General features: G+C 40.4%; 1 protein-coding gene across 6 annotated transcripts in view; it reads left to right on the forward strand.

Moving 5' to 3' along the window:
• Positions 1 to 20,899, forward strand: part of si:ch73-366l1.5 (FILIA-N KH-like domain-containing protein) — a 51,767-nt gene that overhangs the window by 11,304 nt on the left and 19,564 nt on the right. For 4 of the 6 annotated variants that reach the window (XR_001858725.2, XR_001858726.2, XR_005131386.1 and 1 more), the window contains exons 2-3: positions 6,380 to 7,445; positions 9,906 to 10,023. Coding sequence is in view for 1 of the 6 variants with exons in the window: in XM_017716971.2 (XP_017572460.1) it covers positions 6,380 to 7,445; positions 9,906 to 10,023 (1,184 nt within the window). In the remaining 5 variants the exon portion in view is untranslated. Of the gene's footprint in view, positions 1 to 6,379; positions 7,446 to 9,905; positions 10,024 to 17,588; positions 17,658 to 20,443; positions 20,463 to 20,899 lie in introns of all 6 variants that reach the window. The other 2 variants (XR_001858727.2, XR_005131385.1) reach the window with 2 other exon arrangements.

Below are 20,899 nucleotides of genomic sequence, written 5' to 3' on the forward strand. Positions count from 1 at the left end.
AAATTTGTGTAGTTGGGAAGCTGATGCTTGTACTTCATCCTCACTTTCAGCTCTAATAACAGCTAATTTCCCTCTACCCATTTTGACTTGTACAACTTGCCCTGTTGTTAGATCCACTTTGAAGATATGGTCCCAATTTCGGTGGCATTTTGGTCTCACTGATTTTTCTAATCTTGGTCCTATTTGTAAAAATCACCTGTTTACTCCTGCTATTATGGACCGGATCTTTAACAATTGGCACAAAAAGTAAATTTGCGGATCTATACATTGAGTCATTATACATGGAGTCTTTGCTTCTTTTTCTGATCTTTGAGTCAAGTTCCAATTACCACCTTCTTCGTTTTACAGATACCTTCAAATTCTGAATTTTAGGCATAAACAATGCTCTTATTTTCCTTCTCTGCCACCAAAAACTCCCCTGGTAGAAATTCTTGAATTACGCATGATAAATAAAGGCTTAATTTCAAGAATTTATAACAAAATCGCTCCCCCACACAATACTTGTTTAGAGAAAATTCACACAGCTTGGAACGAAGAGTTGGGTCTGACTATACCTGAAGAAACTTGCAAATCAGGTATGAACGTCATGAATAGATCTTCGTCATGTGCCCAAATTAATCTAGAAATTGTGCCAAGTTTTGAATTATGTTTATTTGGGCTGATTAACACAGACTCAAAAATTCCAAATAGGATTAAGGAGACCTTGGCCTTTGCGTCCTTTCTGGCAAGAAGGAGGATATTGATTAATTGGAAATCTCCATATCCACCGAAGATCTCACAGTGGCTCTGCAATCTAATGCTTTTTCTTAAACTAGAAAAAGTTTATATCTAGAGAAAGGCTTCTGTAAAATTCCGCAGAACTTGGAATCCTTTGATTGCATATTTTGAGAAGCTGAAAAGTCTCCCCACTAACTAGCATACACCCCCTCTTCATCTATGTAAAGATCTATGTGTTTAATTTCTAAGTATTATTCAAATGTTGAAAAAGGTACAAGCTTTTCCTGACCCAGTCAATACCATGAAGATATGTACTTGTGGTTTTTTGTTTATTTTTATGTATTTATTTATTTTTATTTGTATGTATGTATGTATGTGTGTATGGTGTGTGTGTGTGTGTGTGTGTGTGTGTATGTATGTACGTGTGTGTGTGTGTGTGTGTGTGTATATGTGTGTGTATATATATATATATATATATATATATCATACATACATACATACATACATACATACATACATACATACATACATACATACACACACCATACACACATACATACATACATATGAGGCGCTACCAGGAGACAGGCCAGTACACCAGGAGACGTGGAGGAGGACGTAGGAGGGCAACAACCCAGCAGCAGGATCACTACCTCTGCCTTTGTGCAAGGAGGAACAGGAGGAGCACTGCCAGAGCCCTGCAAAATGACCTCCAGCAGGCCACAAATGTGCATGTGTCTGCACAAACGGTTAGAAACCGACTCCATGGGGATGGTATGAGGGCCCGACGTCCACAGATGGGGGTTGTGCTCACAGCCCAACACCGTGCAGGACGCTTGGCATTTGCCAGAGACTACCAGGATTGGCAAATTCGCCACTGGCGCCTTGTGCTCTTCACAGATGAAAGCAGATTCACACTGAGCACATGTGACAGACGTGACAGAATCTGTAGATGCCGTGGAGAGCGATCTGCTTCCTGCAACATCCTTCAGCATGACCGGTTTGGCAGTGGGTCAGTAATGGTGTGGGGTGGCATTTCTTTGGAGGGCTGCACAGCCCTCCATGTGCTCGCCAGAGGTAGCCTGACTGCGATTAGGTACCGAGATGAGATTCTCAGACCCCTTGTGAGACCATATGCTGATGCGGTTGGCTCTGGGTTCCTCCTAATGCAGGACAGTGCTAGACCTCATGTGGCTGGAGTGTGTCTGCAGTTCCTGCAAGATGAAGGCATTGAAGCTATGGACTGGCCCGTCCGTTCCCCAGACCTGAATCCAATTGAGCTCATCTGGGACATCATGTCTCGCTCCATCCACCAACGCCATGTTGCACCTCAGACTGTCCAGGAGTTGGCGGATGCTTTAGTCCAGGTCTGGGAGGAGATCCCTCAGGAGACCACCCGCCACCTCTTCAGGAGCATGCCCAGGCGTTGTAGGGAGGTCATACAGGCACGTGGAGGCCACACACAATACTGAGCCTCATTTTGACTGGTTTTAAGAACATCACATCAAAGTTGGATCAGCCTGTCGTGTGTTTTTCCGCTTTAATTTTGTGTGTGACTCCAAATCCAGGCCTCCATCCAGAACTCTAATATGCTGAAATTTATGCACACACGCACACACACCATATTTATGTTCTTAGTTTTGTTGGTGCTGTCTCTAAGGATACGTCATCTCGGCAGATAGACACTGACAGTACATTGCCCCTACTCACTGCGCAGAACACAATGCCTTTTCTGTAAGACGTAAACCAGAACTAGAATGAAGGCTTTGTGTAGAATGTATTCAGTGGCCTTTTTCCAGGCTACATGCTTTGGCCTGTTTACTCACAGGCTTGCCTTTGTTGAGTATAAGTATTGCAAAATAGTTAAAAATATGTTCATATTTTACTTATCACTATTAGAGGTAGCACAGATCCAAAACCAAGTGTTGGGACAGAAAATACCAGGTATCAGCAAAAAATGCTGGAATGGATATCAGAGAGAAAAAAAGAACGAATCCAAACCATCCTGTAACTAATCGAGCCTGAAGTAGCAAACACTCCCATTGTGTCCCATTGTGATGTTGTTGGCTGGGGTAGTGGAGTGGTGTGAGCATGATGGCCTACTTGTAGATGCTCATCTTAAGTGAAGCACTTCAATCAAAATAATTAGCTTGGTAGTTTGTAAAGAAGAAATATCGGAGTAGGGCTGTGACTCACTGAGAAAAACTTAACACTGATACTTCCAACACAGCCAAACTTGATTCCAACAGAGGAAATACAAAGTGCAGAAAAATCGTTTTTACAGAAAACATTTTTTATGGACAAATTAAATGCACCGGAAGGTTTTTACATGAACACACATATATATCAATGGGGTCTTTCACATTGATTTTGAAACTGATGGACTGTTTAATTAGTGCCAGCATGATTCTTTGAATTGCATGAATGCATTAAAGGTCAGGCTGACCAATCAGAATTCTGGTGTCATGGTTGCTGTCTAAATAAGTGAGCATCGAGGTAGCAATAGAAAAGCTTTACCTAAATTTACCTGATCTTTACCTAAAGTTATAATGCTAACTTGACCTGATGATGCTAAAAAAAATATGCTGTTTTCTCAGAAATCTAAAAAATTGTAATTGGTGTGAATAAGTTTTTAACTGTGATGACCAACATTATTCTTTATTTGACAGGATCCTACAGCTAACACCAAATAAGATGTTTTCAGGACTCATGACTTACATGGCATGTTAAAGGGATGCATGTATCAAAAGGCTATGTCAAAAGCCCTAAGATTAAGTCTGTTGATGTTGAAGCACTGGGATGTGTTAATAGCTGAGGAATTCGTTGGCAGGCTGGGTGACTACCATTCAGGCAGTATTGAGATTTTAGATGGTGCCATGGTATTTCAGTGTTTAAACACACACACACACACACACACACACACACACACACACACACACACACACACACACACACACACACACACACACACGAGTGGGAAGTTATGTGAGACATCGTTTCTCTGCCATCTGTTGGTAAGATGAGGCTGAATGACAAAATGTTTTAAATCATGAACAGCTCCCTGAGTGATTTGCTATTTCAAAACCAGACTTGAATCCAATCTCGTCACTACACTGCGGTGTAGCCATCATTCTATCCAACCACATATCCAGCTATAAGCAGTTGACATATTATTTCATATTCACTATGTTTGAAAAGTTGGAATAGATAATAATAAACACTAGTAGTGCCATATTTGAACAAACTTTATCAGAAATTATGAGTAAAATAATTGTTTTCAGCATTTCACCTACTGCTATGCGGTCCAATTAAACAGGACTAATTATGCTCTTTCTTTGAAAACTTCAGTAGGTCAGAGTTCTTTAAGTGCTGATGATATGCACAACATTCTCAGAAAAGCATATTCTGACATAAGGTGACAATTTATCATTACATCTTATTTCACCTCAACTGAGTTGAATTTATGGTAACACTTCCTATGAATCCTATATTCATAATGTTTTATAAATGCATTTATAAGGGGTCATGTGGCATACATAATGCCCAATAATGCCTGGCATAAGCTTGTATAATTGTTTAAAAGTTGTTATTGTGACATGTATAACACTTTCTAAAGCAAAAGTAAATAATTCTATAATGTTGCGTTTCTTGACGCATTATGTGTTCAAAAGAATATTTTAAACGTAAATGTTGTAATGCACTCTGACATGCTATGACACTCATATATTTCTGCATCACGGCAGACAGGATGTGAGATACTATTTTCTTTTTTCTTTTCAATAAATCCTAGAGTTCCTAAAGATAGGAACACAAATGACTAAGCTGTATCTCCCCTCATTTAAAGCCTTAAATTACATATATGACACATATGGAGCATATAACTTCAAGTCAGGTTCAATAAAACATTATAATATCTGTTTATAAGAATATTATATACAGATATTATAATGAATAAGATTTATGAAGTTGTATACTCTTGCTTTATAAAGTGTTACCCATGTAATTCTAACTACTTAAGAGCAATTATGTAAGCTCATGCTCACATTTATTTGGTATTATGTATGCCGTATAATGTCTTAGAAATGCATTTATAATGCATTATTAATACAGGATTTATATGAAATGTGGGCGGCACGGTGGCGTGGTGGGTAGCGCTGTCGCCTCACAGTGAGGAGGGCCTGGGTTCGATTCCCCGGCCGGGCGACCGGGGTCCTCTCTGTGTGGAGTTTGCATGTTCTCCCCGTGTCTGCGTGGGTTTCCTCCGGGTTCTCCGGTTTCCTCCCACAGTCCAAAGACATGCAGTCAGGCCAATTGGACATGCTAAATTGCCCCTAGGTGTGAGTGTGTGAGTGACTGTCTGTGTCTGTCTGTCTGCCCTGCGATGGACTGGCGACCTGTCCAGGGTGTATCCTGCCTTCTGCCCAATGACCGCTGGGATAGGCTCCAGCACCCCCCCGCGACCCTGACGGAGAAGCGGCTTAGAAAATGGATGGATGGATGGATGGATATATGAAATGTTGCTGAACTTAATTCTTCAATTGTTCTGAAGCTGATAGAATGGACTTGAGCGTTGCTAAACATTCTAGAAGTGAAGAGAAATGTGAACTATTCTCTTACACTACCAGCCTCACCTAACAATCAGTTTTACCTCCTCTCTAGGCCTTTTGTCACATGAGTGATTTTAACTCATTTAACGCTAGGCTTGTTACTCAGTTTTGCTAACTGCTATAAGCAGTTGCTGAATTTGTAACAGAAGCCAGAGACAAGTGTTTTGTTGTTGTAGGCTGGCAGAGAGACAATTCAATGCTTAAAAAAATGCTAATAATTATTAGCATTGTCTGAATTGTGTGTTATTCCTTTTAACCTCCTGACACTGAGTAGAGTGGATGTTTTCAGTATGTGGCTGTAATTTTAGCCCTAACCTGTCATGGCCAGAGAAAAACTGGACAGTTTGAGGTGGGTTAAAGGGTGGATGCTTTGTGCTGGCATCAAAAACAGGTGTGTGATGAAGGACAGCAGTGAAGGAGGAAGCAACAACAGACTGCAACTGACAGCTCTCATCATATAGATCTCAGAAACCCAGTGTGATGTAGTGCCAAATATATGAAGTGATGTGATGCTCAGGGATCTGGATATTGTGATAAAGCTATGCATACCTCAAAGGTCAAGCTTTGACCATGTGTGACAGTTGATTAAGTAGTGGTCAGTTTTCGTAAGAGCACATTAAGATTGAAAATAAATAAATGTATTCATTATAAGAACCAAAAGTGATAACCTTTATGCAACAATGCATCAACTCTGCAAAAGATCTGCTTTATCATGTAATTTAATTGAATCATTTATTTAATCATTGGAGAATATTTAATATGCAATTCTAAACAATCATATTTTTCTAAAATACCATTAAGCTTAATACTAATTCAGAATATATGATATGATGTGTTATACATCAGTTGCTGGTTTATTATAGGCAGTACAGTAAGTAATTTTGTACCTACAAGGTGTGCGTTAATGGCAGACGTAGTTGATGAAACAGCCAGTGAGTGGCAGTTCAGTGTAGATGCACTTACTAAACTGGTAACTCAGTGTATATGTAAATGTTTGTTAATTTGACCACAGTATTTACTGGCACAATTCTTTATCCCTTGTGTGCTTTCTGCAGGCTGCCCCAGTAGAGGAGCCCTTACCTGAAGTCATCCCAACCTCTGCAACTGTGGAAGTGCCCACCTCTGAGCCTGTCCCAGAGCCAGAGCTCAAACCGACCCCAGAGAAGACGCTTACAGAATCTATGCTTGAGCTAGTCTCAGAACCTGTCCCTGAGCATGTTTCAGAAGCTGCCCCACAACTGGACTCAAAACCTTCTGCTGTGCTGGTGTCAGAAACTGCTCCTGAGTTGGTTTCTGAGCCAGCCCCTCAACCAGTCTCAGAACCCATTCCTGAACAAGTCTCAGAACCAGCCCCTGAGCCAGTTTCAGAACCAGCTCCTGAACCAGTCTCACAACCGGCCCCTGAACAAATCTCACGACTGGCCCCCGAACAAGTCTCAGAACCAGCCCCAGAACCAGTCCCAGAACCAGTCCCTGAATCAGTCTCAGAACTGACCCCTGAATCAGTCTCAGAACCGGCCCCTGAAAAAATCTCAGAAACAGCCCCTGAACCCATCTCAGAACCAGCCCCTGAACCAATCTCAGAACCAGCCCCTGAAGCAGTTTCAGAACCTGCCCCTGAACCAGTTTTAGTACCAGCCCCTGAATTAGTTTCAGAACCTTCCCCTGAACCAATTTCAAAACCAGCCCCTGAACCAATTTCAGAACCAGCCCAAGAACCAGTTTCTGAACAAATCTCACGACTGGCCCCCGAACAAGTCTCAGAACCAGCCCCAGAACCAGTCCCTGAATCAGTCTCAGAACTGACCCCTGAATCAGTCTCAGAACCGGCCCCTGAAAAAATCTCAGAAACAGCCCCTGAACCCATCTCAGAACCAGCCCCTGAACCAATCTCACAACAGGCCCCTAAACCAGTCTCAGAAGCAGCCCCTGAAGCAGTTTCAGAACCTGCCCCTGAACCAATTTCAGAAACCACTCCTGAACCAAATTCAGAACCTGCCCAAGAATCAATTTCAGAATCCACTCTTGAACCAGCTTCAGAATCTTCTCCTGAGACCACTGTAGAAGCAACTGTTGAACCAGTTTCAAAACCAGTTCCAGAACCTGTTGTGGAGCATAATGGTATGTAAAATATACCAATGTTTTCTTTAAAATTTCTTTAAAATCCCCTTAGAACCTTTATTTGTTCATGTTGTTATTAATCACATTGGCCCAATTCAGAGCAGGGTATATGATAAATTGTATTTTTATCATAAAATGAGTTTCTGCAATAAACACATTGTTTGAGTGGTGATGACAGATCAGATACCATACACGTCATTATGTTGCTAGCACGAATTATTAGAAGCCTAATGAGATTCTGTAGGTCACCAACAATAATCAGGTATGCTGTCATTCAGACGTTTTTCAGTGGGTATCATGAGCCCTAATGTGTGTGCAGAAAAGCAATGCCCACACCATCACACTGCCACCCCCAGCCTGTACTGTTGACACCAAACAAGATGGCTCCATAGATTCATGTTGCTTGCACCAAATTCAGTCCATCCATCAGCATGATGCAAGTGGAACTTTTTTCACTCCTCATCAGTCCAGTTTTGCTCCTGTGCTCACTTGAGATATGCTGTCTAGTTCTTTCTTGTTCCGTGTCAGCACCTCACAGTCTTCAGCAGTTGCACAACAAAACATGACTAGTTGTTGTATGTCTGCTTGTACGATTCTTACCATCTTTCTTTGACCACTCTGATCCATAAGCTGTTTTCATCACACCATTCTCTATAAACTAAAGCCCAGAATGAGAGCTGTGTGGGAGATACCACAGCTGTCATACCTACCCACCATACCATTTTGTTGTTTTTTCCACTGGCAAGTGAACTGTACCATACCTGATTAAGCATGCTGAATTTGGTTCTGCTGGGACATACGAGTAGTACTAGAAAAGGTGCAGACTAGGGTTACACAATTAATCGTATTTTTATCATTACTGAGGTGAATATCCATGATGAACATGTTGTTAAAGATTGCCACGATGAACCAGCTCAAATGACATTCTCCATGCTCATATATGACATGTAGTAGGAGTAGTGTCTAATATTAGCACAGCAATGTGTGCTCCTGAGCTGGGATCAAACCTCAGTGTCCTGTGTAGAATGATTGGCTTAATTGAATTATATTTATTCCTCCTATCGGCCTGTATAGAACTGTTCAAGGAACAGGAAGCATGGTTTTTCTAGGTGCCTTATAGTGCACTAAAAAGTGTTTGCAGATTATGACAGCTTTTAGTAGCAAACATTACATCGTATTTCCATGTCCTGCAGTCATAGTGCAGCCTAGTGCTAGCCACAGTCACTGTCTGTGGCTTTGTGTAAAACAAATGTAGAACTAAATCAGAAAATGAAGCTCCTCTGTTGTTGCTACTACTACTACTGGGAAATCATACCACCGCACTACACAACCTCCAGAGAAGTCTAGTTTCATGAGTAGTGTTCTGTGATTTGAAATGGATGCAGATACTCCTTGACCAGGGTACATCTATTTCTGGATTCAGATTTGTAACCATACTGTACCATCCTGCACTGCCCAGTGGGAAAGCATATTCAAACTACAGCAAGTGTTTGGAGTGTAGGGTTGGGCTCTGACTGACAATAACAGCACACATACTGAACTATCCTCTCACACAAACACACACACTCACACTAGAGCTGTGTGTTTACCAGCTGTGCATTGAAGCTTGAGTAGAACTGAGTTTCACATGCCTCCCTGTACATGTTTTGTCAACATTTACATTTGCTGTCAGCATGCAGTTAACTGTCACTAGGTGTAATTCTTAGACACCCTAATTCTCATAAAAGCTAACTTCATTTTTTTGAGTTATGAGACATTGATGTACAGAAATGCTTATGTTTTTTCACCATAGCATTTTCAAAGTAAAATGGCTGATGTAAGATCAGTTTATGCTTTTCCTCTTATGATTATTTCTAGATATGTGACCGACAGACTAATACTCATTCAGTAAATACTGGACATGGATTGTTATATGTTGAACATATATATATATGTATAAAATATATATATATTTTACTATTTCTACTATTTTTGTACTACTTATTTAGCACTCATATACAGAGAGAAACATATTCTTGATCCATTACATTTCCAATATAGAGAAAACCTATTTACTGTGTTTAAATAAAATGGCCAATAGTATCATTTTTATATTTGCCAGATGACATGTTTTGATGAATCAGAACCAGGAAATAAATATTTTTTAGATTGCTAATAAAGTGAATTTTATCTCTACATATTTACCATGACACAGGTTTGTCCAGTCTTATCCGCAAAGGGCCAGTGTGGCTGCACATTTTTATTCCCAACCTTGCAGAACACACCTCATTTTACTTGCTTAATCAATTGGTAAGTCTTCAAAGAACTGATCATGTGTGCTCCTCATTTGTTGTAATGAAAACCTGCAGCCACGTTGGCCCTTTGCGGATAAGATTGCACAATACTGCCATAACGCTATCCTGTCAGCATTCAGACGAGCATCATTTTAATTATGTCATTTTATTTTTTCGTCTCTCTCAGATGTGGCAGCTGCCCCCATGGAGGCTGAAGGCAAAACTCCAAGCTTCAAACCTGGCAAAAAGAAAGCCATGAAATTTGACACGATGATGACCAAGGAAGAGCTGGAGGAGGAGCAGAGGTCAGTGTTGTACCTACATAAACAGTATTTATTCACAAACCTGTTCAAAAAACTTAATCACTTTTCATGTGGCAGTTGAAGCTAAAAGAGCAAAGATGCCTTATGAGAAAATGAGACTGGTATACAATTGAGGCATGACAACTTTGATGAGTGTTTTCAGATATGTGTATTTAAAGAGCCTTATCTGAGCACCGCCATGTGTCCAATCCATACTGCCAACCTCCATCACACAAACATTTCAGGTGGGAATATCAGCTCTCTTTTTTTTCCCCTGTCTTTTTTGTTTCTTTCTCTGACATTTTTAAAAATCAGACAGTTTAAACAAACGAAGATGTAGTTGTCAGCATAGGCTGGATAACAATACAGTTGCAAGAAAAAGTATGTAAACCCTTTGGGATTACTTGGATTTCTGCATAAATTGGTCATTAAATGTGTTCTGATCTTCATCTAAGTCACAACATTAGACAAACATAGTCTGCTTTAACTAATACAATACAAGAAATTATATGTTTTCATGTTTTTATTGAACACATGTGAACATTCACAGTGCATGGTGGAAAAAGTATGTCAACCTTAATTACTGGATGACCCTCCTTTGGATACAATAACCTCAACCAAATTCCCTTTTGCACAGCGGTCAGGAGGAATTTTGGACCATTCCTCTTTACAAAACTTTCAGTTCAGCAATATTCTTGGGATGTCTGTTGTGAATCGCTCTCTTGAGGTCATGCCACAGCATCTCAATCGGGTTGAGGTCAGGACTCTGACTGGGCCACTCCAGAAGGCATATTTTCCTCTATTGAAGCCATTCTGTTGTTGATTTACTTCTATATTTTGGGTCATTGTCTTGTTTCCTGCAAAATGTCTTGGGATAAACTTGGGAATTCATTTTCCCGTTGATGACAGCAATCTGTCCCGGCCCTGAGGCAGCAAAGCAGCCCCAAACCATGATGTCCCCTCCACCATATTTTACATATTTTACAGGTGGGATGAGGTTTTGATGTTGATGTACTGTGCCTTTTTTTCTCCACACATAGCATTGTGTGTTCCTTCCAAACAACTTAATTTTGGTTTCATTTGTCCACAGAATATTTTGCCAGTAGTGCTGTGGAACATCCAGGTGCTCTTTTGCAAACTTCAAACATGCACCAGTGTTTTTTTCTTTTTGTCAACAAAAATGTAAGCATGTGCCAGAGATTTCTGTAAGTCTTCAGCTGACACTCTAGGATTCTTCTTCACCTCATTAAGCATTCTGCACTGTGCTCTTGCAGTCATCTTTACAGGACAACCACAGGGTCAGGGAGAGCAGCAACAGTGCTGAACTTTCTCCATTTGTCACTGTCCACTGTCTCTGACAGTCTGTCTTACTGTGGACACATGAACATCAAGGCTTTTAGAGATACTTTTGTAAATCTTTCCAGCTTCATGCAAGTCAACAAATCTTGAACGTAGGTCTTCTGAGAGCTCTTTTGTGCAAGGCATGGTTCACATCAGGAAATGCTTCTAGAGAACAGCAAACTCAAAACTGGTGTGTTGTTTTTATAGGGCAGGGCAGCTTTAATCAACACATCAAATCTCATCACATTGATTGGACTCCAGGTTGGCTGACTCCTGGCTCCAGTTAGCTCTTAGAGAAGTCATTAGTCTAGGGGTTCACATACTTTTTCCACCCTGCATTGTGAATGTTCACATGTTGTGTTCAACAAAAACATGAAAAGCCGGTTTCTTTTATGTTGTGTAGCTGAATAATTTAGATTATTAGATTTTTTTTAAGGTGGACTTACGTTACATAGATGCAATGTACAATGAAGTTCCAATGAAGTTGGGATGTTGTATAAAACATAAATAAAAACAGAATACGATGATTAGCAAATCCTTTTCAACCTATGTTCAATTGAATACACTTCAAAGACAAGATATTTAATGTTCAAACGGATAAACTATTGTTTTTTGCAGATATTCACTCATTTTGAATTTGATGCCTGGGTATAAAGTGAGCATGCCTGAAAGGGAGCATCCACTTTGTGAACAACTGCATGAGCAAATAGTCCTACAGTTTAAGAACGTTTCTCAATGTGCAATTGCAAGGGATTTAGGGATTTCATCATCTACAGTCCATAATATCATCAAAAGATTCAGAGAATCTGGAGAAATCTCTGCAAGTAATGCCTAGTTCACACTACACGATTTTAGCCTGGTTTTTCAGTCGCCGACTGTTTTTTGTAGATCGCTGACAGAAACCTGTGGTCGGAGGCAAATCAGCGATCACTTGGCGATCAGTCGTGTAGTGTGAACGGCTGAAAGACGCTCGCCGAGCTGTCGCAGAGTGGTCACCGACTAATCGCAGACGCCTGGCAAATGTCTAGCATGTTTAATATCCAGCCCAGTCAGCGACTGTGAGTCAACAGCAGCGTCTAGCTACAGCCAATGGGAACGCGTAGAGAGTGAACCGCGTCTCTCTCTGCGCGACAGTCGAGGAGTACACAAACAGAATAATGGCTACAAGAGGTTCTCGCTCTACTTGGACACAAGAAATGGAAGAACAGTTGATAGAGCTTTGAACACCAGTGCCTTTTTGACGTGTCATGACCTGTACCACAACAGAGTCGAGAACCTACCTTCTACGTGGTATTGCTAGTTCTCACGAGAGTTTAGTTTTTGTGTGTTCTCGTGTTTTTGGACAGCAGCCAGATGAGTCGGCGATTCCCCAGGGTGAAAGTCATTTAATTCATGAGCCCGTGTTGCCGATCAGTCATATAGTGTGAAAGCCACAACAACTGAAAGATTTGCGATTACAGCACAACCAGTCATGTAGTGTGAACAGCACAAAAGCCTGACGACTGAAAAAGTCATGTAGTGTGAACCAGGCATAAGTGGCAAGGCAGAAAACCAACATTGAATGCTGTGACCTTCGATCCCTCAGGCGGCACTGCATTAAAAACCGACATCATTCTGTAACGGATATTACCACATGGGCTCAGGAACACTTCAGAAAAAATTCGTCAGTGAACACAGTTCGTCACTCCATCTACAAGTGCAAGTTAAAACTCTGCCATGCAAAGCGAAAGCCATATATCAACAACACCCAGAAACACCGCCGGCTTCTCTGGGCCCGAGCTCATCTGAGATGGACTGACGCAAAGTGGAAAAGTGTCCTGTCGTCTGACAAGTGCACATTTCAAGTTGTTTTTGGAAATCATGGACATCGTGTCCTCCGGTCCAGAGAGGAAAAAACTGTCCAGATTGGTATCAGATGGTATGGGGGTGTGTTAGTGCCCATGGCATGGGTAACTTGCACGTCTGTGAAGGCACCATTAATGCTGAAAGGTACATACAGGTTTTGGAGCAACATATGCTGCCATCCAAGCAACGTCTTTTTCAGGGACGTCCTTGCTTATTTCAGCAAGACAATGCCAAGCCACATTCTGCACGTGTTACAACAGCGTGGCTTCATAGTAAAAGAGTGCGGGTACTAGGCTGGCCTGCCTGCAGTCGAGACCTGTCTCCCATTTAAAATGTGTGGCGCATTATGAAGTGCAAAATACGAAAACGGAGACCCCAGACTGTTGAGCAACTGAAGTTGTACATCAAGCAAGAATGGGAAAGAATTCCACCTACAAAGCTTCAACAATTACTGTCCTCAGTTCCCAAACGCTTATTGAGTGTTGTTAAAAGGAAAGGTGATGTAATAGAGGTAAACATGCCCCTGTCCCAACTTCTTTGGAACGTGTTGCAGGCATCAAATTCAAAATGAGTGAATATTGGCAAAAAACAATAAAGTTTATCTGTTTTAATATTAAATATCTTGTCTTTGTAGTGTATTCAATTGAATATAGGCTGAAAAGGATTGGTAAATCATCGTATTCTGTTTTTATTTATGTTTTACACAACATCCCAACTTCATTGGAATTGGGGTTGTATGTACACTAGGTTTTTTTTTTTGTTTTTTTTTAGAAGTCTGCATACAAGTAAGTGGTGGGCAGGCTATCAATAAAGAGGCTGTTTTTACTAAGGATAATAACTTGTAATTTCTCCTCTGTGACATCCTGCTAGCCTTGCGATTTGCATGAAGACAGAAAAGACTTATATAACTGCATGGCTTCACTCATATCTGTAGCATGCTTCCTGCACAGGGTCTGCTATCGGTAGAGAAGCAGTCTTGGGGGCTCTAGGGCTTGTGTGGAGCTGTGTTCTTGTTCCCCACTGCAGAGAGAGGGAGTGGGTGGGGATGGGTAGATAAGGGAATGAAGATAATGTTATGGAGGATTGTACTTCTGGCAGAGACAGCAGTGCCTTTGTTTTACTGAATCTGTTGCTCTGTAGATGAGGTGGATATCTTGAGTAGGATCTGACTGGTCCAAATCATCAAATCAAATCAAATTTATTTGTATAGCGCTTTTTACAACGGATGTTGTCACAAAGCAGCTTTACAGAATTTCGGAAAAGACAAAGTTTTAACAGGACTGTAAGAATGTACAGAACCCCCCCGGTGGGCAAGTCAGGGGCAACAGTGGCAAGGAAAAACTCCCTCAGAACTGAGGAAGAAACCTTGGGAGGAACCAGGCTCACCAGCGGGGACCCATCCTCCTCTGGTCAAACTACCTACAAGTGATTATATTACTAATATTAATAGCAGTAATATTGGTATTAGGAATAACTAGGAGTATATGAGAACTTCAGCGTAGGGTGGGCAGCTTGTCCAAGGCAGGTGGTGGCAGCTGGGGCATGGGCACCTGGTCTGAAGTGGGTAGCAGGAGGGCTCAGCAGTCGGTCGTCCTTCATTGTCCAGCCGGACATATGGGTGAGTGTATACTCGGAAAGAAAGCAGGTAAATGGAATTAGTTTTATTCTATTCGTTTGTACATAAACAGGGAATGTAAACATTTACAGAGTGTGGCTAATGACTCCGGCAGATCTGACTATGACAGCTTAACTAAAAGGAGAGAACCAGAAGGACACACAGACATGGCAGCACTCTGAAACAATTTGGCATCCCTCCGCTCCACTGTCCACAAACTTGAGTGACCGCGTGCGAGCAGCGGGACGACAGCACCAGCATCTCAGTTTACTATAATTCCCTGTGTCCATGGACCCCTGGATCTGCTGCCTTTATCTAAGGGGGAACATTAGCTACCAAAAGCTAAACTGAACAAGTGAGTTTTCAGCCTAGTCTTAAAGATTGAGACTGTGTCTGAGTCCCGAACAGTTTATGGAAGGTCATTCCAGAGTTTGGGGGCTTTATAAGAAAAAGCTCTTCCCCCCCAGCTGAAACCTTCTGAATTCTGGGGACTATTAATAAGCCAGCACTCTGTGATCTGAGTGGTCGTGATGGCTCATAATGAGAAATAAGGTCTTGTAAGTACTCGGGAGCAAGACCATGCAGGGCTTTATAAGTCAATAAAAGGATTTTATAATCAATACGGAATTTAATAGGCAGCCAATGAAGTGATGATAGCACTGGACTAATATGCTCAAATTTTCTAGTTTTAGTGAGGACTCTGGCTGCAGCGTTTTGGACTAGTTGGAGTTTGTTTAAATTCCTGGTCGTGCATCCTGACAGTAGTGCGTTACAGTAGTCTAGCCTGGAAGTAATAAAGGCATGTACTAGTGTTTCCGCATCACGCAGGGATAGGGCATTTCTTATCTTGGTAATGTTGCGAAGATGTAGAAAAGCTGTCCTAGCCTATGTGTTGATCGAATGATAAATCTGAATCTATTATAACGCCAAGATTTTTTTGCTGCTGAGCCAGGTGTGGCTGGAAAGTCGGCGAGATTTAAGGTTAAATCTGGTAATTTACTTCTTGCTAATTTTGGACCCAGAAGGAGAACCTCTGTTTTGTTACTGTTTAATAGGAGGAAGTTACGTGACATCCAGCCTTTCACGTCTTTTACACAGTCCTCCATTTTCTTTAACATTTTCCAAATCAGGGCTCGAAAGTAATACACAAGCTCCATTACTGCGTTCGCATGAAGTCACAGGGAGCTATGGAGAGGAACAAAACTCTAGCACAAACCTGCAAGCTAAAGCTATGTAAGCTTTTCTTAACCCATGAGGAATGGGTTAACCTGGGGATTTTAATCAGTCCTTAAATACTTTACCCTAATTGTGGGGCGTGCATAAAAATAAACTTAGTATAATGTTATGCTGTTTGTTAGGGAAATATAGACACTCAAATTCAACGGGTGAGCTTCTGTCTATAATATTCTTAACTATCTATGCTGCACTGGTCTGGGATGACACTGTAACAAGTTAGTTTGTAAGAGACTGGTGGAAAGAGTGAAGAGTGAATTGTTACTCGTCATTTCTCCGACAACACTTGAGGAAATGTGTAAGGTCTCACATCTACCAAACCAGAAAAGGGCCTTTCCTAAAGAAGAATTGTTGAACCAAACATTTTGGTGCCACTGAAGCAAGCATTGTTGACAAGTAAATTAGCAGTTAGCCAATTTCGCACACTGCCGCAACAATATTTATTGTATATGAAGAATACTAGCACTAGTGCACATTCAATTCAAGTCAGGATTCTGTAGTTTTTTGCCTTTTAATTCAGTGTCAGATATGAATACTTAAGTAGTCAGTCTTACCAGCATCTGTGAGCCAGTAGGCATGCTTGTTTCAAAATTTAGAGTGTATGTCGGCTGTTAACATCAGTGCTTCTTGATTAGTCTGTAAACAGTTGCAGTCAGTAACAGAGATGTAATAATATGCAAACTTCACAATGCAATATGACATTTTTGCATGACAGTATGAAACGTTTTTTGCTATAGAACTGGAAAAGAAATGCTGATATAACTTTAGTATTTATTTTTGACTTCAAAAGAAGTAAAAACATTCTCAAAATGCTTTTTTTCCCTAAAAGACAGTGCTTGTTGAACAAGATAACTTCTTGGAAGATGTAACTAAAAAGGAATATAAACAAAACTGCTTTCTAAGGCTACATCTCAAAATTAAATTAACTGATCTTTACAAGATCATTTACATTCGATCTTGTGTTTCTATTTAAAACATGACTATTACCTTATGACTGAAAATGAATGTGAGAGGGGATTTAACATCACGCAGTAACTCACAGCAAACTACAGAATCCACAACAAAATTAAAGGGATCTACAACCACATCAAGGTGCAAATCAGTAGCTACTAACAACTCTGCTAAGCCAGATATTTGTTTCACTCACTCAGAGATGGCACTTAGATCCTGTGTGAAAGCAGCTACCGAGACTCTAAGTTTTAGTTCTTATACTGCTGTTCTGTTATTCAAGTCTGCTTTGTTTGCTTTCACCAGCTACGCACCTTTTTTACAGCAATACAGGCTGAACTGGTAAATATGAAAATAAAATTTGTTAGACTTAGTTTAACTTTAAAAATTAGGTTGTTTATAAAATAACTGTTCAAAAAAAGTGTGTAAAATGCATCAAAATCAGACCTTAGCACCAAGACAATATGCTACAACTTAAACCTTAGGAGATAATACATATAAGTATTTTTCATATGCATAGCCCTGTTGCAGAGTAAAGATACACTGTGTGCATAATGTGTTTTTGCCCCATCCTTTATCTTTGCAGGATAGAGTTCACAAGTGACTTTACCTCTCTTTAAACAACATGTGACAGTGTGTCTGTTTGGTCCCACTGGTAAGGCAAAACTTACTTCAACCCAGCCTTTGACACTTGACCCCTGATCTCTCTCATGACTTTACCCTGTCCTCTTCCCCTCTCCTATTTGCTCTGTCCACATCAATATGTGGCATAACACATAAGCCTCAGAGGTTCCTGGTAGTCTTGGTGAAGTCCTCTAGCCCTCTAGTCCTTTGTATCCTGGCATATGTGTTAACACTTTAATTTAAAGTGTCATTGCATAAGCACTGATTTACACACAGGGTGGTGTATTTTCATGAGGTGCTTTGTTATGATGGCTTTAACTGTTTCTGGTGTCACAAAGATGCTGTTTATACACTGCATCAACATGTGCTTTTATGGATCAGATCACGTTTGGACATGTCTTGGCCTCATGAAATGTCAGGTTGCATTATTGGATTCTGAGGTGGTCAGAGACCGATCTTGACCACATTCAACACAAGTGTGCATTTAGTATATCTGTTTACAGTAACTTTAGTGAAAGTTACTGCCTAGTCCTGACTATCAAGTGACTGGATAAACAAGGAAGAGCAAGATGATACATAAGGCTGGAGTTATCTTGAAACTCCGATGGACCTTCTTGCACTCCAGTGGGCCGATGAAAGCTTCCCAGCTGACACGTGTTGTAGCAGGGGGAAAAATGGCAGGAAAACAAAATTGCATCTCATGTGGTTACACTGTCGACACAATTTAATGAAAATTATAAATGGAATCTGGCCAAAGTGCATATGAAAAATTTCATTCCAAAATGCTGTATACATATTTGTAACAATTATAGATATGATATGATGCGTATTTGAAACGAATACCAGCTGATGTATAATGGAAAACATTTTCATTTATTTATTAAAATCATAGTGCACTCTCAGAAATAAAGGAACCCTTCTTGTCACTGGGGTGGTACCCTCAAGGATACACGTCAGTACCTCTAGTCCAGGATCATAATTGTACTATAATGCATTTAAATTATATTTTGTAAGTTGTATTGACTCCACACACCCCACCTCATCTCCAGATTTTATAATGTTTTAGAAGAACAGATTATGAAAACAATATGTACTTTTCACCTGGGAAAAACTTAACCAAAAAAAAATAAAAAATCTTGAAAGTGGTGTGTAATGCATTTTGGAACGAAACTTCATATAGATATGGTCCAGACATTAAAAAACCTACTAATACAAGGTATAAATAAGCTCATCGAGCAGCACTGCAAAGCCACTGAAGTCTTTACAACAGGGCCATTATCTATTCTCAGGGTCAAATTCAGCTCTACCAGGATTCCAAATTCACAGGGCTGTGTATCTGCCTGAAGGGACACTAAAGAACAGTAAACTGAACTGGGGGGAAAGATATGCTGAAATATAAATACTAACAGGTCACTGAGCATACACAGAAGAGTGTATACTCCATAAAGGGCAGTATAGGAAGGTCCTATAGAGTGTTCACACTAGCTGCTGAATTGAAGTAACCACAAAGACACCGAAAAATCTGTTCTGCCTCATTTTCTTGACCAGGGAGAATACAGTTGTGGAGAACACACAAGGTCACTGTGTAGCATGGATAAAAAGTAGTCATTGAAGGAGAAAATGTCCAGTGTTCACCTGTTTCCTCGTATGTTTTTTCAGTAACTGTTCATTTGAGACCTATGTGGTCTTACCAAAAGAGGCAGTAGCAGAACGTTTCTATTTGCAGCCCAGCTCCTATTGCCTTTACCTTTGCTGTGCCTCCTGCTGGCTGAGGAAGGCATTGAAATATGTAGTCCATTTAGTGGCTACAGAATTAAAAATAAAAGTACCAGTTTGGGTTCTGTGCATGATTTTGGTTGCCTAACAAATCTTTGGGTGGATAGTTCTTTAGGCAGCCATTTTTATAAATTATGTGTGTGTGAAGAACCTTCTAAAAGTTTATACAATGTTTGCAAAATATAAAGGTTCTAGCAAGAATTAAAATTGCTACAGAAAGTTCTAAACCTTTAAAAGGTTCATCACACTTTTTTTTCTAAACACAGTTCTTTGGGGAAGCAAAATTGCTTCTTCTATGGCAGTGGTGACCAGCCCAGGGCCTGGAGATCTACCTAGAGTGTAGTCCCAACCACAATTTCCCATACATGCTGCAGCTAATCAACATCTTCAGATGTCCCTGATTGGCTGGATCAGATGGAGAAAAGAAGGAGGAAGCATGTTAGATGCAAGTTGGAACTTAACTCCAGGAAACTAGATCCAGAAGGATGGTTGGTGACCACTGTTCTAATGCTAAATGCAAATGTTTTAAATGAATAAACATCATATTATTAAGAGAATAGGGTTACTGCTTTCTTATTCCTTGTAACAATCACTCGTTGAAGCTTTAAGCAAATATTAAACAAAAAAGTACAATGGAGGTTGTATTTAAAAAAAAAAAAAAAAAAAGTCTCGTCTGATTATCCTTTTTTTCATACACTTTGCTTTGCATGTGTGCCAGTTGCTTTTGTCTCCTAAACTTTTCAATGTGCTAAAACCTGCTTCTCATGTCTGTGCATTATTTTTCAAAGCCTGAATGAAGTTTGTTAGTAAGAAGGCTTCAGTCATATTCCTAACTATATCAAAAAGAATCAGTTTGAGGGCAGGCAGCCAGATTAATTTAGCTTGAAGTGGCAGTGGGTGGTAGTCATGAGTGAGTCTTTACTAAATGCTTGCAGTCATTTGGATCAGCTCCATTTCAGCAAGGCTTACTGTCAACTTAAGCTTTACTCCCTCAACTACCTGCATGACTAACGTGCTCTTCTGCTGATCGCTTGCACGCAGCATCGCCACAGTGCCAATGGTGAGTGGCCTTTTCCTCTTCTTTGATAGTACAACCCCATTTCCAAAAAAAATGGGATGCTGTGCAGAATATAAACAAAAAACAAAATGCACTCATGTGCAAATCATTAAAACCCTATATTTTTCCAAACATAGTACAAAGAAATTTTATTGTTTTTTTTTTTTTAATATTTGCCCATTTTGAATTTGATGCCAACAACATGTTTCAAAAAAGTTGGGACGGGGGAACAAAAGGCTAGTAAAGTTGTGAAATGCTAAGAAAAACTCCTGGCTGGTAACATGATTGGGTATAAAGAGCATCTCAGAGAGGCGCAGTCTTTCAGAGGTAAAGATGAGGAGCGGTCACCACTCTGTGAAAGACTGCACCATCAAATAGAGCAACAATTCAAGAAGAACGTTTCTCAACATAAAACAGCAAAGAACTTCTGCTTTTCATCG

The sequence above is a fragment of the Pygocentrus nattereri genome, chromosome 14 (assembly GCF_015220715.1).
Source record: "Pygocentrus nattereri isolate fPygNat1 chromosome 14, fPygNat1.pri, whole genome shotgun sequence".
In the NCBI taxonomy this organism is placed as follows: domain Eukaryota; kingdom Metazoa; phylum Chordata; class Actinopteri; order Characiformes; family Serrasalmidae; genus Pygocentrus; species Pygocentrus nattereri.